This window comes from Carassius carassius, chromosome 8 (assembly GCF_963082965.1).
Source record: "Carassius carassius chromosome 8, fCarCar2.1, whole genome shotgun sequence".
NCBI classification, from domain to species: domain Eukaryota; kingdom Metazoa; phylum Chordata; class Actinopteri; order Cypriniformes; family Cyprinidae; genus Carassius; species Carassius carassius.
In genome coordinates this window covers 12,201,653-12,227,146 of record NC_081762.1, presented here as the reverse complement: position 1 = coordinate 12,227,146, position 25,494 = coordinate 12,201,653, and the positions used below count along the sequence as shown (strand labels likewise).

At 37.8% G+C, this 25,494-nt stretch overlaps 3 protein-coding genes across 6 annotated transcripts in view; 2 read left to right on the top strand and 1 right to left on the bottom strand.

Annotated features, from left to right (window-relative positions):
* LOC132145301 (exostosin-1c-like) overlaps nt 1-14,109 on the top strand; it is a 48,885-nt gene extending 34,776 nt beyond the window's left edge. For both annotated transcript variants that reach the window (XM_059556205.1, XM_059556203.1), the window contains exons 3-12: nt 4,059-4,152; nt 6,267-6,374; nt 8,292-8,411; nt 8,681-8,813; nt 11,611-11,729; nt 11,964-12,059; nt 12,169-12,255; nt 12,827-12,987; nt 13,110-13,281; nt 13,595-14,109. In XM_059556205.1, the coding sequence (XP_059412188.1) occupies nt 4,059-4,152; nt 6,267-6,374; nt 8,292-8,411; nt 8,681-8,813; nt 11,611-11,729; nt 11,964-12,059; nt 12,169-12,255; nt 12,827-12,987; nt 13,110-13,281; nt 13,595-13,780 (1,276 nt within the window). In that variant the 3' untranslated portion in view covers nt 13,781-14,109. The remainder of the gene's footprint in view (nt 1-4,058; nt 4,153-6,266; nt 6,375-8,291; nt 8,412-8,680; nt 8,814-11,610; nt 11,730-11,963; nt 12,060-12,168; nt 12,256-12,826; nt 12,988-13,109; nt 13,282-13,594) is intronic.
* A 1,016-nt stretch (nt 14,110-15,125) lies between these two features.
* LOC132145302 (mediator of RNA polymerase II transcription subunit 30-like) lies at nt 15,126-18,317 on the bottom strand. The gene is made up of 5 exons (XM_059556206.1): nt 18,176-18,317; nt 17,813-18,016; nt 17,292-17,450; nt 16,158-16,247; nt 15,126-15,805 (listed from the first exon to the last, which is right to left on the bottom strand). Exons 2-5 carry the CDS (start codon nt 18,014-18,016, stop codon nt 15,710-15,712), a joined length of 549 nt encoding a protein of 182 aa, XP_059412189.1. The 5' UTR covers nt 18,176-18,317; the 3' UTR covers nt 15,126-15,709.
* A 1,340-nt stretch (nt 18,318-19,657) lies between these two features.
* Nucleotides 19,658-25,329, top strand: LOC132145300 (neurochondrin-like). 3 transcript variants are annotated; one of them, XM_059556201.1, is made up of 7 exons: nt 19,658-19,789; nt 20,199-20,403; nt 20,484-21,593; nt 21,732-21,976; nt 23,719-23,934; nt 24,017-24,159; nt 24,762-25,329. In XM_059556201.1, the coding sequence occupies exons 2-7, from the start codon at nt 20,212-20,214 to the stop codon at nt 25,178-25,180; spliced, it is 2,325 nt and encodes a 774-aa protein (XP_059412184.1). In that variant the 5' UTR covers nt 19,658-19,789; nt 20,199-20,211; the 3' UTR covers nt 25,181-25,329. The 3 variants fall into 3 exon arrangements, with proteins under 3 accessions (XP_059412184.1, XP_059412185.1, XP_059412183.1); XM_059556202.1 differs by having other exon boundaries at nt 19,707-19,728; XM_059556200.1 differs by lacking the exon at nt 19,658-19,789 and adding an exon at nt 20,077-20,099.
* The last annotated feature ends 165 nt before the right edge of the window (nt 25,330-25,494 follow it).

Below are 25,494 nucleotides of genomic sequence, written 5' to 3'. Positions count from 1 at the left end.
GTCTGGTCTGCCATATATGAATAGAAATAACAGCAGACACACACCTGCAGCTATCTATTCTTAACCAAGTGAGAATGGCCCTGAGTTTACTTAGCAGGGGGAATCCAAACACACGCAGCAGACTCAGACACCCCGCTGGATATTTCTTTGTTTGTTTTTGTTGTTGTTTGATTGCTGGGGTTGGTTTAGTTTTTAGCGAATCTTTCTGCAGGTTACACTGTTACACCAGTAGATGGCGACAAATGACCATCTTTATGAGTTAGCCATTTGAATTGTTCAGTGAACAGATTAAAACAAAAATGCTGATTCATCGAGGAACAAAACTTTGACTGTCCTTAATAGCGAGTCATTGAATCATTCATTTAGTCGATTTGTTCAAAACAAAATGTGCCGACTGCTTTATGAAACACTTATTTGAGGTAATGAATCATTCACTCAACTGATTTGTTCAAAAACATAGATTTCATAGTCACTGACTTTATGAGTGAAATATTTGTTTTTTGTTTTTTTTTCCTATTTTTTTCATGCAAGTTTTGATTGATAGTTTACTTAAATTTTACTCAATACTTAAAAGGATAGTTCACCCCAAAATTAAATTTTATCGTTAATTACTCAACCTCTGTCGTTCCAAATCCGTAAGACCTTCGTTCATCTACAAAACACAAATTAAGCTTTCTGGCCTCCGTTAATGACAGTGACACAGAAGAGAAGAAATTGTTGAATAAAGTCAATATTTTAGTTTTTCTTGCACACAAAAATTATTTGCATAGTTTCATAGAATTATGCTTGCATCACTGACTATTTTAATTATGTCTCACTATGTTTCTGTGCCTCGACCGTGGTAATTCCCTTGCTGTAAAGGGTCAGAAAGTTCTCAAGTTTCATCAAAAATATCTTAATTTGTGTTCTGAAGATGAACGAAGGTCTTACAGGTTTGTAACGATATTAGGACGAGTAATTAATAACAGCATGTTCATTTTTTTGGATGAACTAACCCTTTAATTGTTTTTTATCATGTACTTAACTTCACAACATTACAAACCCGTAAGATATTTTTTCTTCTGTCCTGGCTGCTCTTTTCCATATTATGAATGGGGAGACTTCTAAAAAGAACCAAAAAATGCTAAAAGTAGTCTGTATGACTCATGTACTATATTCAAGACTTCTAAAGTCACGGGATAGCTTTGTTTGAGGAGCAGACTAAAATTTTGTCTACAACTGTGACTAGACGTTGCATTAAGATCCTAAGCATACACACACATTACCAACAGGACAACGGTACAGAATTGAGATATATATGATGTAATTTTATTATCTCATGACCAATTTAGAGAGACATACACACACATATATCCCAGCAGAACTGGCCTTGTTCCACGCATGTGCCGGTAAATGCACTTTTTGAGACAAAACACTGTTAAATGATTTATTTGTTACACTATTTGTGAGTAAATGGGTTCATTAAAATACAGTAGAGCAGACAGAGGAAGAACACACACAGTGGGGGACGACAGCAGGCCAAAGCTACCACACACAAACATGTGCATCATTATAAACGCACTGTGCATACAAACCAGCCCTGCCTCGTTTTCCTACATCACAGACACTCAGAAAGGACTGATGTATTAGCTAATATACATCGGTTCTCTTAACAGGTAGTAAACAGAAGAGCAGATTAGAGCGTCACCTAACAATCCAGCCTCTTACAGCGGCCGAGTGCATAAAGAGGTCTGATGAATGCAGGGTAAACATCCAGCCATTAAACTCACTGTATCAGAACATTCTCTGCTAAAAACATCTGCTTACATAAGTGCACATTACAGGCTAGTTTATGATGGTCAGTGTTCAGTTCAGATTGACCTAAAATGTAACCATTAAAGAAATATACATGTATATATTTATGCTTTAGTATTTATATATAAATTTTTTTTTTTTTTTTTGAAGCAGTGAATTCAGCATTATGTATGATCAATCAGTCATTATCACAAAATACAAATAAAAAGTCCAAAACAACTTCCAAAAAATCCAACTGGGTTTCTATTCAGGAATTTAACACAAGCTCTCTATGCCGTTTTTATTTATTTGTGAAAATGCACTCTGTTTGGATGCTCAAAGATGATGCATGTTGAAAAAAATAACTGAAATTGAAAGGCAGAGATTGGATAGATTGGCTCTTAATTTTCAGAGTGCTTTAAGAGGGGTGCCAAGACAGAAAGATGTATGGTAGCAGTGTTTACTCCACTGGCTCTCCGGTAAATAAACACACCTCCTGCTATATGCAGATAGAGATGCTTTCATACAAGTGTGTTTACACTCCTGCTGGAGGTTTCACTCAGGGCCAGATGGCGTGGACTTGTTCTGCTGAGCTGATGGAGAACATTGGATTCTTTCAGCGTTTTAACGGTTCTACCCACACATGGATAACCTGGAGCCAAGCAAAATGAAGGGTCTTACAGTAAAACCGAGGCTCAAATGATATCCAGTAAGAAGCACACACACAGTTCTAACACTTAGACCAGAAGCAAAACATTTTTATGTGTCAATGAGAAGATCATTGACATGGCAGAGATGTTGACAAGTAGAATATACAAAGCGGGAGATTGATATAAACAGCTTCTCAAGAACTAACCACAAGTTTTAGAAATGCTACACCTGCATGGAATTTTCTGTCAGTGTTTGTTATTTTAGTATTATTTATATCCTATTATAGTATTTTGAATTAGTTTTCATTTTTAGGTATTTTTAATTTCATTTTATTTTAAGCAATTTTGTTATGTTTTTGTTGACTTTTTTTTTTGCTAGTGAGTTTTAGATTTTAGTAGTTTTAGATTTATTTGTAGTTATCAACAACAAAACTGACAATGATGTCCAAAGTTACTTTGCAAGGCTCTTGAGAAACAGTTTACATTATTCATTTTTTAGTTTTTTTTTACTTTCCCTGTGAATTTCAGCAGACAATTAATATTGAATATGTCAGACTGCATCGATAAAATGTTCTTCTGTTCAGGGCAGATGGCAGCTCAGCACTTGCTGTGCTGACGGAACATCTATCTGGGATCAGATCTGTTGTACAATACCCAATATCCATACTCATTAACACACTCTGGGTCAACTGCAGTTTTTTCCCACCTTCACCCTCACTTATCATCCAGTGAAGGCAATCACACAAAGCTTCTGGATTCAGCGTATTCTTAGAAACCATAAATGGTTGCCAGGGACAACAGCTTGAGGAAAAAACGATGGCTTGCTTGGATCAAAACACCCTTCTAGCATGGCTGCATTTTAAGTAGTGCCAGTGTGGCTCTCAAAGAGCCTCTCTTGAAACAGCCTTTGAACGGTTGTTCTTTGCACTGGGTAATGGGTTTCCTTAATGTTGGTGTTTTTTTCATTTTCCTTTTGGCTCCTTTGACACTTTATTGATAGCACAGAGAGGAGAAAAGAAACAGGAAATGATGGAGTAACTCATCTCACTTAAATGATCGCCTCAGATCAACATGTTAGATCATGTACAGTAACCGCCTTTGTTTATATATGAGTCAGGTTTTTTTTTTTAAGATATGAATATTTTTTAATCATCATGGATGCTTTAAATTGATCAAAAGTAACAATAAAGACTTGGTTTGTTAATAAATGCTGTTCTTTTGAACTATATTTATCAAACCATCCTAAAACAATTTATTACATGTTACACAAAAGTAAGCAGCACACCTGTTTTAAACATAACATAAAATCTTGAGCACCAAACTACAGTTTAAAATACATTACAATAGAAAGGTTATTTTAAATTGAAATAATATTTCAGTATTTCATTACTGTTATACTGTGTATTTGATCAAATAAATGCAGCCTTGGCAAGCATATAAAAGACTCTTTTCTAAAAAGTAAAAAATTCTCACTGACCCCAAACTTTTGAATGTTAGTCTATCCCTACTTTTGTTACTTTTTTTGGATCGGTTCACATAAAATCTGGATTCTGTTGCAAATCCTGAGCACTAGGCCATGACTGTGCATTTGCCATATTTTAACCAAATTTTATTTGTTTCTATTTTCCTTCCCAGATTTGACTATCAAGAGCTGCTCCACAACTCCACCTTCTGTCTTGTTCCCCGCGGTCGGCGCTTGGGGTCGTTCCGTTTCCTGGAGTCTTTGCAGGTAAAACTTTTTGAAAACTGAATACAGCCAAGTATGCTTCAACAAGCCTTTTAGAGATGCAAGAAAGGTTTGGTAGATTATGAAAACAGTCAGGTCTCGGAGTCTCCCAGATAAACAGCACATTAGCCATCGAGTGGAAAAACTTCACAGGCGCATATATTCTTGGCGTCCTGGTGGTGTGTGTGAAAGGGCCGGAAGCTCACGGAGGGTGCCCTCGCTTCGACTCTGCCGAGCCGCGCTGAATGGATAAATCCACAGAACGGTGGGTTTGGCAGCCAGCTCGGCCCTCACACTGATTCCTCGGCTCTCCCTTACTCTACTCCTCTGTCTTTTTCTCCCTCTGTGCTTTTCTATATAAGCCCCTGTCTGAGTTCCATAGATCTCTTTTCTTTGGGGGCAGCCAAAGCCACAGAAAGAACTGGCAATTACTAGCACTGCTGAAAGCTCTACAACAGAGGTTCTCAAACATTTCAGGCCAAGTAGCACCTAAACTGGGATTTTAGAGGTGGCTGGCACTAAACATTTTCAAATCAAAGATGGCTTCCTCGTGTTCCTTGTAATTTTTTCAGCAGTGGTACATTGACATCTCTGGGCACAAGCCTACAGACTGTGTGAATGACATAATGCCATCTTTTGATTTAATATATCATATGATGCGATTTCAAGTTCTCCTTTCTCTTTGGAGTGTTACAAGCTGTTTGTGAATAGATAAAATCCCTAAAGTTGCAAAGTCTAAAGTTTCATACCCAAAGAGATATTCTATTTAAAATTAAGACTTGTCCACGCCCCCAAAACGCCTCATTTAAACACGCCCCCACATGTCTATGTCACTGTGTGGGAAGATTTGCATAACGCCACCCAAATGTTCACACAAAGAAAGAAGGCGTAGCTTTTATTCTCGCTGTAGTATTGTTGATGCCGACCTTTAAATTTACAATTTAAGGAATACAGTCACGGGTGTGTTTAATTAGTTACATTTATTTTAATATTGATCAGATTAAACACAAATTAATAGACTATAGTTTATCATCCTAACTGCAGGCTATAACATGACAATTAAAAATACATTACTAATAAAATAAAATATGTGGTTACATGTTTGAATTTTACAGCAGCTTCAAACGTGGCTCATCCAATTAACAACAGAACAATGTATATGGATCATATCTACAGAAATTTATATACAATATCTTAATACTGGAAATTAGTACTGCAAAAAATCCACGTCACAGCATGAGAACTGCTGTTCTAGAACATCCTCTGACCCCATCATCCAGATCCTGCTTTTTTTTCTCTCTAATCTCACAACCTCTCTCTGGTGTTGATTCCTCGACACACTCCTTTTAGAAAAATGGCTGTGCAAGCAACCACGGTATGGATCAGTGCCAAGAGGGATCCGTGCTAGTCGGGCGGCCCTAGAGCTATCATCCCAGAGCATGAAACAAAGGCCAGCTCCTGGGTCTCTGTGGGCTTAGAAGGCCAAGTTGGCAATCAGTCACCTGAAGCAATTTGCTGCTGTCTGCCCCTGTGTCCTCTAATGCTGTTTAGGATGAAAGCATGGCTACACACAGCTAGAGGGGTTGTGTTTGATCTTGGCCTGTTCTTAGGATTGCACTCTCTTGTGATTTAATTAAAAATCTCACTGTAGAGCAGAATACGAGCTGAACGACGAAAAGAAGAAGAAAAAAGGCAAACAAGGAATCTGGGAGGAAAAGTAGAGCAACATCAAGATGGAATAGTAAACAAGAGGAAAGGCGAGCAACTCCACTTCAATAAATCATGGACCCCTGTTTCTCTTCTACCTCACCCTCCTATTGGGTAATTAACACAGCTGTCTGGCGGTGTGTCTGATAAAAAAGCTGGATGGGAGCAGTGAGTCATGCACAGGCCCCTCTGAGACTTCTTAAACAACCAACAGCCTTTTCATCACACGCTATATATCTCATAACCTTGCCTAAAGGGAAAATCAGATGCACTATATCTATTTTTCAGTGCATTTGGAGTGAACTTGGTCTGTTTTTTTGTGTGTGTTTTTGTTTTTCATTAGATGAATTATGTTGATGCTAATCAAAGTCCAAGCCACTGTCTGTCTCCTGTGGTTGTATCCCTCACAGGCCGCTTGTATCCCGGTGTTACTCAGTAATGGCTGGGAGTTACCTTTCTCTGATGTCATCCAGTGGAACCAGGCAGTCATCGAGGGCGACGAGAGACTGTTGCTACAGGTAACAGAACTTCGTGTGAAGAACTCGGATGTCACTTTTCTGAGAAGGGAACATGAGGATGGAAGAAACTGCTAATTAAAACATGTTGAAAATAATATGCACATGCACTTTTTTATCATGAAGATTTCATATGAATGTATAAGGGAAGGTGTGTGTTCTTAGATCACCATTATCTAGTTGAATAAAACATTTAATAAAGGTGCAATTTGTTTACATTAGTTCATGTATAAGGTGTCATGAACTAACAATGAACATTTTAGAGCATTTGTTCATCTTGGTCTGTGTTTATTTATATGCTGTTTCTTTGAAATCAAAGAATCCTGGGAAAAAGTATCACAGTTTTCAAAACAATATGAAGTGGCATAATTGTTTTCATCATTGATAATAATAATTTTTTTTTAATGTTTCTTGAGCACCAAACGAGCATATCTGAATGACTTCTGAAAGAAGACCATGTGACACTGAAGACCGGCTAATGAAAATTCAGATTTAAAGGATTAAATCACACTTTAAAGATATAAATATATATGTTATAAGTTAAACCATAGAAATATTTCTGAACATATCTCCTTTTACTGTATTTTTATCAGATAAATGCAACCAAGGTGAGACATCTTTCAAAAACTAAACAAAGAAAAACATTTTTTAATCTTACCAACACGAATTTTTTGAATAGTAGGTAACGTTAATTAATATATATTTTTTAATAAATGTAAAACTTGAAATGTTACAAATGTACAAAATTAACATTAACCAAGATTAATGAAAAAGTATGTAACAAAATATATATTCCAATCATGACAATGTGATCAGAGCCCTATGTGAAATAACATGTTTGCTAATTCAGTTGCACTTAAGTTATTGTGTATTTATAAAGTATTTTATTACTTGAGGCTAAAAACACCGCACTAGAGCATATCATCAATTTTTTCATGATAATGACCAACTGACTGTAAATAAATACAGTACGTTCCCAAAAAGATGATGAGATATTGATTAGAGTTTGGAACCATTGTATAACTTTACCTGTATGCAAAGCCTATCCTTCCTTAATGCCACCGAAACACCAGGGGGCCCTTTTTCTCAAAGATGACTTAATTTTTGTAAGTTTTTGAATTTGGCCAGGGTTATGAAAAATATGAATTATAATTTATTTTAATGTGGTGTGCTGTCGCCCTTTCTACGTAAAAATCTGTCAAGTAATGTACAGTACAGTCTAGCTTGAGACTAAAAAAAATTGTTGAAAGCGTTCTGAGCCGTGGAAGACACACTGTGTCTCAAGTGCTTTCTGCAAGCATGATTTGAGATGGAGTGAAACAAGGACAAATGAGTTTCATTCATTCGTTCATAAGCACTCATTGAGAGATTAAAGATGGCACCAATGAAATGTGCCAGTTTTATCAAAAAGACCCGACAGACATAAAATTAGCGTCGGTGTCAAAAAATATAAACTACAGCTTTGCCATGGAAGACGATGAAAATATAAAAGCCATTATAGGAGATTTTTATAAGACATTTAAATCATTAGAATTGCAAGCTACTTCCAGTTTTTTGCGGGGCTATACAGTTATTTTTAGCTCTACAAAAACAGCTCGTTATGTTGCTTGAAATGGAAAACTGGTATTCCTTACATTATTTTAATGCAATGTCGTTAATCTAAACATACTAGTGCAACTACTTTCTACCATTTACTGCACTTTGTTATTCCTCTCACACATTCACAGAAATTAAATTAATTCCTTGTTAAAAAAAAATAAGGTGGGTACTGTAGCATTTAATTGCAAAACACTTTAGTCAGTGCTGCACATTTGTGTCTGGAAGAGTTTGTGGAGGTGGTCAACAGAAACTCAACTAAGGTTTTTATGGGAACACCAATTAGCCTCACCAGTGAGTTCTTTGTCACTTTGTTCCCTCAAGGTACCTTCCACGGTGCGGGCTGTGGGCAATGACAGGGTGCTGGCTCTCAGACAGCGTACACAGATGCTCTGGGAGGCCTACTTCTCCTCCGTGGATAAGATTGTACTCACCACACTGGAGGTGAGAGATGGATCAGCTTAGACGTGTATACAGAGGCAGATCTGACAGAGAGGAAGGTCTGTCAGGGGAAATTAAACCAGCCATACATCATTAGCACATACTTAGTCCCCTGCCCTTAGGTTAATTGGCAAATGAACTGTCAATTTTGAACAAAGGTATGGCTTTGGTCTGCCCTCTGCTGGCCATCTTAAAAACCAATAGGGATTAAATGTGCTGTTGTGATTTGATGTGATTGTTGTATTTAATACTGCCATCTTGATGTCTGTCAGATCATAAAGGACAGAGTGTACTCTCACATCTCCAGAAATAAATTCATGTGGAATGCCTTACCTGGAGGGCTGCTGGTTCTGCCCGAGTACTCAACGCACTTGGCACACTACCCCTTCTATTATTTAAACCTTGGTAAGCCTGTGCCAAATCTTGTAAAATATTTTGGAGTATGCATATTTATTTGGAATGGAATACGTACTTCATTCTGTGCCGTAAAAGTTTATTATTGGCATCTATGAAACTCCAATCTTTCCATTGCACAAAATTTTCTTTATGGTGGGAGGGAAATCATCAGATTATTAAAATGTTCTTTACACTAATAAGAAAGGTTCTTTGAGGATCCCGAAATGGTTCTTTGACATCACTGCAAATCCCCTTTTGGAACCTTTATTAGTAAGAGTGTGTATTACCTGAGAACAAATCCGAATGGAATAACCAGCAAGCAAATAATGAATAATAACAAACTGCACATTATGAACAAAAACCAAAAACAAATAATATGTTTGAACATTTGTATTCTATGTTGTTGTCATATGACCTCATTATTGTATATTGCATGTTTTATTCTGGCAACAAAATCCACTCATCATCCCATCATCTTCATTTTTGTCATATTTTGTGTAAATTGGGTTTTATAATACAGAAATCAAACAGTGAGTCAAGAAAGATGTTAATAATCATAGTTGATATTCAATAATCATTCATTCATCCGTTCATTTGTCACACTATAAGGTTGATTGTATTGCATTATGGGATACAGTACAAACCCAATTCCAAAAAAGTTGGGACACTGTACAAATTGTGAATAAAAACAGAATGCAATGATGTGGAAGATTCAAATGTCAATATTTTATTCAGAATACAACATAGATGACATATCAAATGTTTAAACCGAGAAGATGTAAGTTGATTTTAAATTTCATGACATCAACACATCTCAAAAAAGTTGGGACAAGGCCATGTTTACCACTGTGTGGCATGCCCTCTTCTTTTATAACAGTTTGCAAATGTCTGGGGACTGAGGAGACAAGTTGCTCAAGTTTAGGAATAGGAATGTTGTCCCATTCTTGTCTAATACAGGCTTCTAGTTGCTCAACTGTCTTAGGTCTTCTTTGTCGCATCTTCCTCTTTATGATGTGCCAAATGTTTTCTATGGGTGAAAGTTCTGGACTGCAGGCTGGTCATTTCAGTTCCCGGATCCTTCTTCTACGCAGCCATGATGTTGTAATTGATGCAGTACGTAGTCTGGCATTGTCATGTTGGAAAATGCAAGGTCTTCTCTGAAAGAGACGTCATCTGGATGGGAGCATATGTTGTTCTAGAACTTGGGTATACCTTTCAGCATTGATGGTGCCTTTCCAGATGTGTAAGCTGCCCATGCCACACACACTCATGCAACCCCATACCATCAGAGATGCAGGCTTCTGAACTGAGTGCTGATAACAACTTGGGTTTTCATTGTCCTCTTTAGTCCGGATAACATGGCATCCCAGTTTTTCAAAAAGAACTTCAAATTTAGATTTTTCGGACCACAGAACAGTTTTCCACTTTGCCACTCCTCACACATTTTAAATGAGCCTTGGCCCAGAGAAAACACCTGCGCTTCTGGATCATGTTTAGAAATGGCTTTTTTTTGACATATTGAGTTTTAGCCGGCAAAGGCGAATGGCACAGTGGATTGTGTTCACCGACAATGTTTTCTGGAAATATCCCTGAGCCCATGTTTTGATTTCCATTACGGTAGCATTCCTGTATGTGATGCAGTGCCAGCTAAGGGCCCGAAGATCACGGGCATCCAGTATGGTTTTCCGGCCTTGACCCTTACGCACAGAAATTGTTCCAGATTCTCTGAATCTATGGATGATATTATGCACTGAAGATGATGATAACTTCAAACTCTTTGCAGTTTTTCTCTGAGAAACTCTTTTCTGATATTGTTCCACTATTTTTCATTGGGGGAATTGGTGATCCTCTGCCCATCTTGACTTCTGAGAGACACTGCCACTCTGAGAGGCTCTTTTTATACCCAATCACGTTGCCAATTGACCTAATAAGTTGCAAATTGGTCCTCCAGCTGTTCCTCTTATTGCTTAACTCTTATTGCTACCTGTCCCAACTTTTTTGGAATGTGTAGCTCTCATGAAATCCAAAATGAGCCAAAATTTGGCAAGGTATTTCAAAATGTCTCACTTTCAACATTTGATGTTATCTATATTCCCTTGTGAATAAAATATAAGTTTATGAGATTTGTAAATTATCCCATTCCTTTTTTACTCACAATTTGTACAGTGTCCCAACTTTTTTGGAATTGGGTTTGTATTTTACACAGTTTGTTCTGGTTGTATACTGCATATTTTGACAAATGTAACAAATTTAATGATTTGTATGCAACAGTATGCATACCGCAAAAAAAAAAAAAAAGTATTAGTATTTTGGTAGCAGTGTTTGTTATTAACCAGAATTAAAACTATTAAAATAAAATATAAATTAGACTAAAATCTTAAAAATTTATTTACAAAACTTTTCTAATGGAAATTTCTTGACAGGCAAAATAAATAAGTCTGAAATTACTAAAACAAAAACAAAAAAGAAAAAAAAGAAATGTTAAAAATTAAAATGAATAAAAAACACAAACCTAAAAAAAATACTACAACTTAAATTAAAATGAAAACTGAAAATGTGAATGTGAAGTTAATTCAAAATATTAATAAATACTATAATCTAGTGCTGTCAAACGATTAATCGCAATTAATCACATTAAAAAAAAAACTTTTTTTATAATATAAGTGTGTGTTCTGTGTATTGCATATAAATATTAAGTAATAGTTTGCCATTTCAAACACTGTGCCATTGACACTATACTAAGTATATAGTATGGATAGTGTCTTAATGGCAAAGGACGCTCACTCCTTTTCCTCTGATGATGTAGGAATCAGTCCAGGTCAGGAGTTCACTGCGGTAATTCATGCCACCTCTCCTCTGGTCTCCCAGTCTCAGCCAATCATGAAGCTTCTTCAGGTCGTCTCCAAATCAAAATACTGCTCACAGGTACAGTACTACAGTCAGTGTTTATAAAAATATAGAGCAAAATGGATTTTTACAAACTTAAAGTGGCAGTTACTGCACCACTAAAGAATGACCTTTTATTCGGTGATATCAATGCAGATTCACAGCAGTTCAGTGTTAATATAGTTGGACACAAACAAAAGCCTATGAAGACACATCAGCCAGTTTGGTGTGCATGCTGTGATAGTGTGTGTTCTTGTTTGGGTTTCTTGTCAGATCATCATCCTGTGGAACAGTGAAAAGCCACCCCCTCACCGGAGTAAATGGCCGCCTATGCCAGTGCCCCTTCTCATCACAGATGGCAGAAGGAAAGTGAGTATTCGAGTGAGAGAACAGTCAAGTCATGTCTATGATCTTGTGCTCTCTCTCTCCACCTCGTGTCTCACGCAGCTCTTTTCTCTGCCACCTTCTGTGCTTGCAGACGAGCAGCCGTTTCCTGCCTAATGCAGCTGTTGAGACGGAGGCAGTTTTGAGCCTAGATGAAGACACAGTGCTGTTGACCAGCGAGGTATAGAGTTCCCTCTTCATCCTGCATGGTTTTATTTCACTTTAATCTATTTTAAGTTAAACTTTCATTTATTTATTAAAACTGTGATCATTATTTTATTTATTTATATATATTTAAATCTATAGTATACATTATTATTATTTATTAATTTAGTTTAATAAAAATTCACTGTAACTGTAAAAACAGATCTAGCCACAATGATTCTGGAGGGTTCTAGATGGTTGCTATGGCGCAGTGTTGTTTTAGTATATTTGAGATGCTATAATAGTTTTAGAATAATATTTTGAATTAGTTTTGGTTTTCATATTTTCAATTTTTTTATTTTCAATGTTTATATAGTTTCTATTAATTTTTACATTTATGTATTTTAGTACATCAATTTAAATTAAATGAAAATTAAACATTTGTTTCATTTTGTTTGATCAAATATGCATTTTATTAAATCTATAATTCTCATGTTTTTGAAGTTTGTTTATATCTATTTATATTTTTTCAGCTGTACATATATATATATATACACATACATGACAAAGCTAATTCATGTTTTTCCTCTGTAATCCAACCCTTCCAGATTAATTTTGCTTTCCATGTGTGGCGGAGTTTCCCCGAGAGGATTGTTGGCTACCCTCCCAGAAGCCATTTCTGGGACCCTGTAAAGAAAGCCTGGGGCTACACCTCTAAATGGACCAACGAGTACTCCATCGTCCTCACCGGAGCGGCATTTTATCACAGGTGATTGGCTGCAGCTGACATATTCTGACAGTGTTGATGTCTCTCACGCTTCATCAAGCTCTCTAACATGACCAGCAGAGACAGTGCTCTCGATTATGTGTTGATGTCTTTGCGTTTCACAGGTACTACCATCACCTGTTCTCTCACTACCTGCCCTCCTCTCTGCGTGCGCTAGTGGATCGCACCTCTAACTGTGAGGATATCCTGATGAATTTCTTGGTCTCCTCTGTGACACACCTGCCACCGATTAAAGTAGCGCAGAGGAAGCAGTACAACGAGATGCCCACCCAGCAGGTGAGGCCAGAGAGCCAACACTTTGTACTTAACAATTCTGCTCATAAGTTTACATACCCCTTGCAGAATGTGATTTACATACCTTTGAATCTTACAGAAATAGCTCACCTAAAAGGTAATTGTTTTATGAGTGATAAAGCGCTAGGACTTGTTAGTGTTATGGAAGAATGACTTCATTTGAGAGTTTTGGTAGTTTTAGTTCATTTTGGAAATGAGATGTATTGCTGTGCCAAGCTGAAAATTGGTAATGAGAAGTGTGTCCTACCAATCAGTGTGATATATTTTTGGCGTCTTATTTCCTGTCCATTCTAAGGGTACTAAGATGGCCCCATGGGTGAACCCTGAGCACTTTACCCAGAGGCAGGAGTGTGTCAACACCATTGCAAGCTGGTTTGGTTACATGCCTCTAGTGCACTCTCAGTTTCGCCTGGACCCCGTACTCTTCAAGGACCACGTGTCCATCCTGCGCAAGAGGTACAAAGACCTGGAGCGTGTCTGAGCCAAGATGAACGAGTGGCGATGGATCACAAACTGATACTTATGCTGATGCAGAGACTTAACTCTATCCCTCCGCTAGGGCTGCTAGCTTGTGGTGGACAAGAGACAGGTTTTTGCCTCAAATGTCCAGTTCTCAATTAATGGCTGACAGCTTCATGGATGAGAAAACATCACAGATCTGTCAATCATTACAGCTGCTGTTTGACTGGAGGAGTTTGTAGCATTAAGGGAGTCTAATGGTGCAATGGACTAACACACGAGTCACAAAGCAACTGACTGATTACATGAAGTGGGAATTACATGACCAATAAAATAATTCCAAAATGCAAATGGTGTGTGTGGCTATATTTGTGAAATTATGGTTTTATTTTGCTGTTCCCAGCAACTGTGCCTAAAATTATTACCCAAAATGTGGCAAGTTAATAAATCATAAAATAATTTTACGCTTTAATAGCAAGACATTAGATGAAAAGGTTTTTTTTTATTGTCTGGAATCTTTTCTTTTTTTTTTTTTTTAGACAATTTAGAGTTGAATTAGATTAGATACAATTTATATGAAAACATATGGAAAAGTTGTATAATTACAGATGCCCAAGCAAAGTAATGAAAGAGTCTATTGTAATGAATTGTTCAAAATCATTCTTGAACTCAGGATTCACCAGATTAAATCACAGACAAATCTCAAAGAGCAGTTACTGAATCAACATTGATTAGAAAATGAAATGGAGCTTTGTGCACTTAAAAGTTTGTAAAAAAAAAATAAATGTACGTTAATGTAAATGCTGACTGGTAACTTACAAAAATGTAGTATTTTTATTCATGGCTGTTATGAGTTTACTGCTCAAAAGTTTGGGGTGAGATGTACGTTTTTGAAACAAGACTTTTATGCTCACCAGAGTTGCATTTATTAAACCGTGCAACCAGAAAAATTAATATTACCATTTAAAATAACTGTTTTATATTTAAATATATTTTCAAATGTGATTTATTCCTGTGATGCAAAGCTGAACTTTCAGCATCATAACTCCATTCTTCATCGTCACATGATACTTCAGAAATCATCCCAACATGCTGATTTGTTGCTCATTAAAAGATTTCTTATTATCATCAATGTTGAAAACAGTTGTGCTGCTTAGTATTTTTATGGAAACTGACAAATGTTTTCAGAAATCTTTGATTAATATAAATTGAAAGGAACAGATTTATTTGAAACATTGAAACTTATTTTAACATTATAAATGTGTTTCGTTTTAGATATAATAGCATGTTACACCGAAGGTAATGTCAATTATGTTGTGCATTCTGTTTTTGTATTTTCTAAAAGAAAACACATGACAAAAGAGTTATTTTTCTTTTTTTGTTTTGTATAAAAGTCTAGTTTAGTTTACAAAAAGCTATCATCCTGCAATTAATTCGGGGGTTTTTTTCAGACGATTGTTTCCCCAGAAGGCAGATATCAGGAGTGTAATACAGAGCTCAGGGAAACACACACTCTACCTGAGTACATATTTGCTGAGGAGCAACAGTGTGAAACACATCACACAGTTCAATGAATGCACAAAAGATCATAGTAGGCACTATTATTTACAAAGCTTAGTCCGCAGTGATCATTTTTCATGCCAACAGCATGACTAGCATACATCATCTGCATGGCTTTTACATTACTTCCTGTTTCTGATGCTAATTCAGTGCTTTGATGAAGCAGTTATTAATCAGAGCATTGGGATTTAACACTGTAAATGAGGCAGGACCACAAAAAAGCTGCCAAGCCTGATCTCATTTGTCAAGATGAAATATTATGTGGCATTTGCACGAGCAGTCTGCTGTACACTGCTATCTGTGTGAAAGCACCTGAACAAGTGAGAGTGAGGAGACCGTAGATGAGGGCTGACGGAGGATGGTCAGATGTTTACTACGAAGCGTACTGCTGTCATTTTCGCATGGTGAGCATGGCATTGACATCCCACAGGAGGTTCCTCATCTGGTCCATTAGCACCTTCATTTCCTGGTTCTTCTGCCTCACTTTCTGTTAAAAAAGCATGAGAGGAGAAGCTCAGAGCACTATTATTACATGCAACGTTATACATCGTTTAATATGTATTTTTCATGTGATGATGAACACTGGAGTAATAATGCTGAAAATTCAGCTTTGGCATTACAGGAATGAATTACATTTTAAATTGTAATAATATTTCACAAAATGACTTATTTTTATCAAATAAATGCAAATATTTTTTTATATACATACATACACATACAATATATATATATATATATATATATATATATATATATATATATACACACACATGTACATATATGTTTGTATATACTGCAGTGTAATAGTATGTTTAGAGATATGAAACAATGAAGCAAACCTCTAGAACCTCCTGTCTCTCCTGAATAACAGCTGGGCTGCACGGTTCCACTCTCACAGCTGTCGTCTCTTCCCCCACATAAGGAACCAGCTGGAAGGATGGCAGAAAACACATTATTTAAATGTTATCTGTAATAATAACAATAACTGTCTCCTGAAATTGAATCGGATTTGAATGAATGATTTAAAAAAAGAAAAACCTCTGAGACTAATAATGAAAGAGCTTCCATTTTATTTTATTTATTTATTTAATTCTAATTTAAACAGTAATTTTTGTAAAAAAAAAAAAAATTATTTTCTCTTAAAACGTTTCAATAAAAATATTTCACACTCAAACTGTATTTCCAGGATTATATTAAATTTTAAATCCCATATCTTCAGTTCTCTCTTCACAGCAGTTCAGTCAGTGTACTGTTTGAGTAAATGAATTACTCCCGGATATTGGTTTGTTTGAACTCAGAGGGAATGTCAGCCACATTAAAAAAGTTAACAGCTTAAGTCATTTGTGGATTAATGCGTATTAGAGATGCGAAGCGTTTAAAACGATTCAGTTTGATTTGGTGAACTGAATGATTTGTTCGCGAACCGGATATCCAGACTGCTTTGATTTGAACTCTCTCTCACAACAGACACGGAAGAGAAGACAATGCTGAATAAAGTCGTTGTTTTTGCTATTTTTGGACCAAAATGTATTTTCGATGCTTCAAAAAATTCTAACCAACCCTCTGATGTCACATGGACTACTTTGATGATGTTTTTCTTACCTTTCTGGACATGGACAGTAGACCGTACACACAGCTTCAATGGAGGGACTGAGAGCTCTCGGACTAAATCTAAAATATCTTAAACTGTGTTCCAAAGATAAACGGAGGTTTTACGGGTTTGAAACAACATGAGGGCGAGTCATTAATTACATAAATTTGCTATCTGGGTGAACTAACCCTTTAATACCTTATACACAAAATATTTTATTTTATTTTTTTAATACATGTAAGTTGTGACCTAAGAGGGTATTTCAGAATAAGTGAAATGACCATTAAATATTTAATTAGGAAAAAGACTGAGTTTATCAAAAGGCCACATGAACAAACAGAAGACTCTATAATGTATGTCAGTAAACACAGATGAGGCTCACCTCAGCTGTAGACTCCTGGAGGTCAGGGGTCATTTCTACACAGCGTTCATACAGTAGACGCAGCTTGCGGAAGAGCAGTGTCAGCTGACGCAGATGCTCCTGCAGCTTCCCAAAGCGGTCCTGATACGCTGGCTGGCTCTGTGTCACACCGTTGGGAAGCTAGAAGAAACAACCAGCCTTTTCATTCTACATCTGCTTTTTAAATGCTGCCCTGATTGTTATGAGAGATATTTATATTAATAATCAAAATATGACATTTGTTGCATAGTGTGAACTTTTAAAATTTCTTATTTCCTTATCCAAATGCTATATATATATATATATATATATATATATATATATATATATATATAGTACTAATAGTATAATTATATATCTTGATTTGATCAATGTTGCACTTGCCTTGGAGCATTATTTCATAATGAAGCAACTAGGAATGAATGACCAGCTACTAGTAACGTTACTGTGAACTAGCGATCTCAGATTCTCTGTATACTTAAAGATCGAGGACGCAAACTCACCTGAGTGGCCCGTGCGATCTGAAAGATCTCCATAGTGCGTGTGACGATGTCCTGGACAGTCTCCTCACCGATGCGGCACAGATAAACGGGAGAGATTTCCCGCAGGGCACCTTGTGGGGGCATCCCGGGCTGTGGCTGCTGCTGGTGGGGCATGACAGGTAATACACCCGGTCCAAGACCCTTCTGCGGGAGTGGAGCGGACATCTAAAAACAGACATCATTCACTGAGTCAGCTAAACAAAATAAGTGGTACCGTTCTTATGGAATAAAAACTATTTAAATTATATGTCTATTTAAGAATGGATGAGACTGAATAGACAGAGCATTGAATTCCGCGCTAAAGGACTTTGTGTAGAAACTCACTGCGCTTATTGTTGTTGCCCCTGGTCCGTAAGTAACGTTAGTTTTAATTCTGGCGGATAACAGTTATAATTCGGGACAATAAAAATTAGGGACTAACGCTACTCCACTCGCTCACATTTGATTTCAAACCTTCCGTTCATCTTCTTCTTATTTTGGTTTTATGGCGGGTTGCGAACCAACTTCAAAGGTGCATACCGCCACCTACTGTGATGGAGTGTGAAAAGAATGAATTAATTTCTATATCCTATAATATAACCCACACTTCTTGATGAGTTTTATGACTACATTTATATGTTTCCTTGAATTTGAACTAGCATTTAATATATTAGTTATTTTGACTTCCCGGCAACCTACTGCTTGAAGATCTTCCTTAAGAATCCTCCTTTCTTCTTCATATGCTTTACATTCCTTAAAAACATGTTCTACCGTCTCATCTACCAAACAAACCTCACATAAACCTGTGTTGTGCTTCCCTATAATGTGTAAAGTGTAATTTAAATTAGAATGTCCTGTTCGTAAATGTGTAAAAATAATTTGTTCTCTTCTACTTAAATTGAGACTTATTTTGCTTTTCTTTACCGTTTTTTGAATCCTATAAAAATACCGCCCCTTATGACATGTATCCCAATCTGTCTGCCATTTCCTATTGCACGCTTCTAAAATTAACTGTTTACCTTCTGATCTACTGAGTAATATGTTTATATTTGGTTCTTCCATTTTTAATGATTCTTTTGCTACTTTGTCTGCTTCCTCATTCCCTTGAATTCCCACGTGTGCTGGTACCCACATAAATCGAATATAAATTATAATTCTCATTTGTTTTAAACTGTACAACCTGATCATGATTTCTATTAAAATGTCAGTTCTATTTGTTTCGAAGGATTGTAGACTGTTAAGAACAGCCATTGAATCAGTACATATTATTACTTTATCAGGTCTAACTTCACCTTCCTTTCATCATTTTCTGTTTCCTGTTAAATAGAGGTTCTTGTAATTCCAGTCAGGAAAAGCAAAGCATTATTTATTAATTCATTCATTAACTGGTTTTAGGTTTAATATTTTGGGTTCTATTAATGCTATAGTATGATATTAATATTATAATTATGAATAGTATATTGTATTGATATTACTTATATTTTATTATTCATGTACTATATTAAATCAGTATTGTTTATCTTTTTTGTGTTTTATTTAATTGTATTAATTTATTTGTAATTAATTTTAGATTTTGGTTTTATTCATGTTAATATTTATATTACAATATAACATAATATTTAGTGCCTAATTAAGTGCCTAATGTCAGTTACCTTGGTTTACTATTTATTATTTTGTATTTTGTTATTTGCGTATGCATTACTCAGCGTGCTTAATAAAATAGAAACCCTCCTTTTAAGACTTTTCTTTTTTTTTTTTACAAACAAACATACATACTTCTCAATATTATTCGAATAATCAGTCGCACATATCTCATTGCTGTTTTTCTTTTGTTTACCAAGGACTATTATTTTGAAATAGACTTCTCTCGTACGTCTCGCGAGTCTTTCCGTTTCCACGTACGTGGCTTCAACGCGTGTACGATAATCCTGCCTGGCTCTAGGTTTGTTCTTTCATATGGTATACATTTATGGCTTTTTTTTTATTTGATTTACACCAGTCTACATAATTTAAAACATTTATATGTGTTGAATATGGTTTTAAAACATGTTTAGCTTAACGTTTGCTTGCTACTTAGTAAACTCTTCTAAACGTTAACGTTAGTTATTTTATAATGCATTTATAAACATTGAACAACAGTCATTTACCTTCACAGCTGTGTGATTGAACCTGACGTGAACTCTTTAACCTGTTAAACTGCGGAACCTGATTATGCCTTAGACATTTTTTCAGGCCTGACTCCTGAATCTAGCATATTGAAGCACTATCAGTAGTTACACACCAGGCATTATATGCATACATTTGGACTAGTATCCCAAGAAGTTAACAACTTCTGATGCATGAATGAATATCTGATGGTTGTTTACAGGTTGGCCCAGAAGATGGCAGAGAATCTCAACCCAGAGGAAGTCCCTACCCCGCAGCATCCACCCAATACAGAGCCAAATTCAGCAGAAGGGAGCAGTTCTGAACCCAGGGGCCTGTCTCCGTCTCAGAGAGAGGTTCTGGAGCGCTGTCTACATGCTCTCACTCATGCAAAGAATGACAGCCACATTTTAGCAGCACTTCTACTGGTAAACAACAGCGTATCCTCCTCATCCACCCAATACTGAAAACATCTTTTGTATTGCTCATTGTTTTCTCTTGCATTTAGATCACAAGGCTGTGTCCACCAGGACAGCTGGATAACGGGACTCTACATCAGATTTTTGAAGCAGTAGGTTTTAATCTTCCCGCACGCCTTCTGGTTACAGCATTTCGGGGTGAAGACAGCTCCGGATTGCCCCCGGAGGAGTTGATCTCTCTGGGCACTGCTCTATTGGCTGCTCTCAGCACAGACACAAGCATGGTTGCTCATCCACAGCTTCTCAGCACAGTCCCTCTGATCCTGAGCATACTGGAGAACGGACCCAACTGGACAGATAAACAGACAAAAACACTTGGGAAAGAATCCCAGAGTGGAAGTGCTACAGATTCCCAGACCACTTCTAGTACGTCTACCTTGGACGAGGCTTTGGCTTGTGACTGCTATCAGGTTCTAAATGCTGTATGTGCTTTACCGCACGGCCCCGAGCAGCTTCTCACCCGTGGTGCTGTTCTGGCTCTATGTAGAGCCGTACTCAAAAAACAAACTCTCAGCCATGAAAAAGGGCTTCCGCTGTTGGGACACCTGTTGTCATCTAGCATAAGATCGAGGGCTTGGACTAAACACTCGTCTGATCTTCTCTTGCTGTTGCAAAATGTTTCGGAAAACTTCTGCCGAGTTTCAGATCAGGACCGGTTAGAGATATGCTCTCAAATAGCGCCGTTTCTTCCTCCACCCGGGGTTGAGTCAGAAAGCCTGGTGCTTAAGGAGATTGTGGGTAATCTATGGGCTTCGCTGCTGCCTTTGGTTCAGGGCAAGCTCAGTCAAGAGCATTTAGGCTCGGTTTTGGTAGTATCTGCCTGCCTTCTGGACCTGTATGGATGGGAGTCAACGGGACCTCCTAAATTCTGTTGCTTGCTGGTGAACCGGGCGTGTGTGGAGGTGAGGATGGGTCTAGAAGAACCGCCGGGTACAGAAATCTCCCCCCAGCTGCAGCACATACTTACTGCCTGCTATCGCATCATGGAGGCGGCTATGGAACAAGCCTGTAGCCAAGGGACGGTTTCAAACCCTGCTCAGATACAGACAGCTATCACTGGCCTGAGTCTTCAGCAGAGCAGACAGGTCCTAGGAGCTCTGGAGGAGGCATTCTCAGCTGAAATTTACTATCTCAAACAGGTGAGAATGCAAGTGTTAAACATATGCATCACTGTATTACGGTTTAAAAGTTTGTGGTTGGAGAATGTTTCTGAAGAATATTTCAGAATGGCAAAACACTTTGAATAATAAACTGTTACTTATTGTCTCCCCATTTAGGTGGCGCAGACCAGCTATGATGAGCCATTTCTGTTCGCCACTTTTCGCTCCCTCTGTGCATGGCTTGCAGAGGAAACCTCATGTCTGAAGGAAGAAGTCGTTGACCTCTTGCCTTTTCTCATTGGCTATGCTAAAAGTCACTTCAAGGGAGGGGAAAAGGGGAAGGGACTTGCTGATTGGATGTCAAAGATGTCCTTCAGCAACAGTTCACAAGATGGGACCTGGAGCACAGAAGCTGCTCTTAGGTAAGACATTAATATGGCTTTTTTAATAGAAGGTTCCCACAGTCCAGAAAAACTAATGGAATTTTATAAAAATAAATGTGCACAATACAACCCGAATTCCGGAAAAGTTGGGACGTTTTTTAAATTTTAATAAAATGAAAACTAAAAGACTTTCAAATCACATGAGCCAATATTTTATTCACAATAGAACATAGATAACATAGCAAATGTGTAAACTGAGAAAGTTTACAATTTTATGCACAAAATGAGCGCATTTCAATTTTGATTTCTGCTACAGGTCTCAAAATAGTTGGGATGGGGCATGTTTACCATGGTGTAGCATCTCCTTTTCTTTTCAAAACAGTTTGAAGACGTCTGGACATTGAGGCTATGAGTTGCTGGAGTTTTGCTGTTGGAATTTGGTCCCATTCTTGCCTTATATAGATTTCCAGCTGCTGAAGAGTTCGTGGTCGTCTTTGACATATTTTTCGTTTAATGATGCGCCAAATGTTCTCTATAGGTGAAAGATCTGGACTGCAGGCAGGCCAGGTTAGCACCCGGACTCTTCTACGACGAAGCCATGCTGTTGTTATAGCTGCAGTATGTGGTTTTGCATTGTCCTGCTGAAATAAACAAGGCATTCCCTGAAATAGACGTTGTTTGGAGGGAAGCCTATGTTGCTCTAAAACCTTTATATACCTTTCAGCATTCACAGAGCCTTCCAAAACATGCAAGCTGCCCATACCGTATGCACTTATGCACCCCCATACCATCAGAGATCCTGGCTTTTGAACTGAACACTGATAACATGCTGGAAGGTCTCCCTCCTCTTTAGCCCGGAGGACACGGCGTCCGTGATTTCCAACAAGAATGTCAAATTTGGACTCGTCTGACCATAAAACACTATTCCACTTTGAAATAGTCCATTTTAAATGAGCCTTGGCCCACAGGACACGACGGCGCTTCTGGACCATGTTCACATATGGCTTCCTTTTTGCATGATAGAGCTTTAGTTGGCATCTGCTGATGGCACGGCGGATTGTGTTTACCGACAGTGGTTTCTGAAAGTATTCCTGGGCCCATTTAGTAATGTCATTGACACAATCATGCCGATGAGTGATGCAGTGTCGTCTGAGAGCCCGAAGACCACGGGCATCCAATAAAAGTCTCCGGCCTTGTCCCTTACGCACAGAGATTTCTCCAGTTTCTCTGAATCTTTTGATGATGTTATGCACTGTAGATGATGAGATTTGCAAAGCCTTTGCAATTTGACGTTGAGGAACATTGTTTTTAAAGTTTTCCACAATTTTTTTACGCAGTCTTTCACAGATTGGAGAGCCTCTGCCCATCTTTACTTCTCAGAGACTCTGCTTCTCTAAGACAAAGCTTTTATAGCTAATCATGTTACAGACCTGATGTCAATTAACTTAATTAATCACTAGATGTTCTCCCAGCTGAATCTTTTAAAACTGCTTGCTTTTTTAGCTATTTGTTGCCCCCGTGCCAACTTTTTTGAGACCTGTAGCAGGCATTAAATTTTAAATGAGCTAATTAAGTGGATAAAAGTGTAATATTTCTCAGTTTAAACATTTGCTACGTTATCTATGTTCTATTGTGAATAAAATATTGGGTCATGTGATTTGAAATTCCTTTAGTTTTCATTTTATTAAAATTTAAAAAACGTCCCAACTTTTCCGGAATTCGGGTTGTATATATTTTTGCGATCTTATGCTAAGTGTATATATGTTCTTGCTCTTTCTTAGATATCTACTCCCATCTCTGTGCCACCTCTCGGCTGAAGATGGGCCAAGGCGGGTTCTTCTCTCTCTGGATACTCCAGCCTTGCTTGTAGGTTTCCTGACTAAAGGTTGGGCGTCTTTGAGAGGTCAGAGCGGGAAAACGGTGACACGAGACCCCAGTCTGGAAACGGCATGTTCTGCTTTACTAAACTTTGCCATCACAGAGCCAGAACTAGTCAGGTACACACAGATCTTCACTCACGTACAGGATAAGCTATTCCTTAACCATGACTTGATTCACTGCTCCGTTGCACTCCCTCAGGAATGATCCTTGTTTCGTTGCTCTTGAGAGCATGCTGAGTGAAGCACTGCCTGTTCTTCTCCATAAGCCACGCCTCTTGGTCTTAGCAGCAAACTGTTGCACTTTGGGTCTCATGATTGCCAGGCTGAAGTCAACTTCCACAGGTACTACTGGCTTTAAATGGGATCTGTATCTTAGCACTGATGAAATTCATAAAAAGAACTAAAAAGAAAATAAGTGCTTGGCGGGGTTATCTAAACTAAAACTTAAAGGTGCTCTAAGCGATGCCGGGAGTCGTAACTTCTTGTTGACGTTCAAATTGTTGTCAAACAAAACGGAGGCTATCTAGACCCTCCCTCCTCCTCATGCATGCACTAACCCCCCAAACCCCACCCCCAAATCTTTCTTGTCAGTTATTGGCTGGAACAGTTTGTTATGTTTTGTGGTGTGGGTGAGCCCAGTTTGTTTTTCTTGTTGTTTGTGGAGCCTGTGGTGTCTAGAGAGACCCCATTTTTTTACAGTGTGTTCAGGGGACAAGCAGCTAGCGGATAGTGAGGAGATGTTTGCTGGATGTGACAAAAATTTTTTTGGCCTAAAAAATGTGTGACATCACTTAGAGCACCTTTAACCATACAAAAAAAAAATTGAGACATAAAATGTCCCTTTAAGTGTGCATTAGATGATGGCAAATGCAATCTAAATGTCAAAAAACTGAATATGTTTATTGTTGCTGCTTAATAATAATGGACGTCTTGAATCTTTGCAGACCCTGTAGAACTAGGACAGCGGCGTTTCTTCTCCTCAGTTCTGTCTTTTCTCCTGAGTGCTGTGCAGTCCGGACAGGCTTCTAAACCGGCACGGATCAGCACTCTCTGGGAGGAACACTGGGAGGAGGCTGGAGAGCTCTGGAGGCTCAGTTTGCAGGCTTTGGGCGGTTGTGTTCGAGCTCAGCCCTGGATAACCACTCTGATCAGAGATGAAGGATGGCTGCAGAACATCTTCACTCTGCTAGGATCCAGTGGACGTCTCCCAGACCAACCTTCACAGGATGCTCTTGAGGAAGTCCTCTGTGCCATTGCCAAGCTATGCCCGGTGTGTCGTAAGGACATTAGTGAGCTGGTCAAGAGTGTAAGCTCTGGATCTCTTCAGGGTTTTCCACAGCTTAGTAGAATATTGGTGGAGTAGCATTTGTAAAATACATATTTAATAAGACAGATTAAAGCACTTATTACGTTGTCATATTTGTCTGTTTGGCATATTAAATATGCAATGGATTTGTAATACACTCTTTGGCCAAAATAAAAACAAAAATTTTGAATAAAAATATTTATGCTTTTGAGGTGATTTATTATTTTATGCATAAAGTTTGATTCTTAGGAAGCACATTCTGATAAAACGTACATGGAATTCACTGCTTTGAAACGGATTCATTTGGAAAGGCGCATTTATGTAACCTGAAATGTATCTGTTGCTCTGACCGGCCAGTGTTGTGTGGTAGT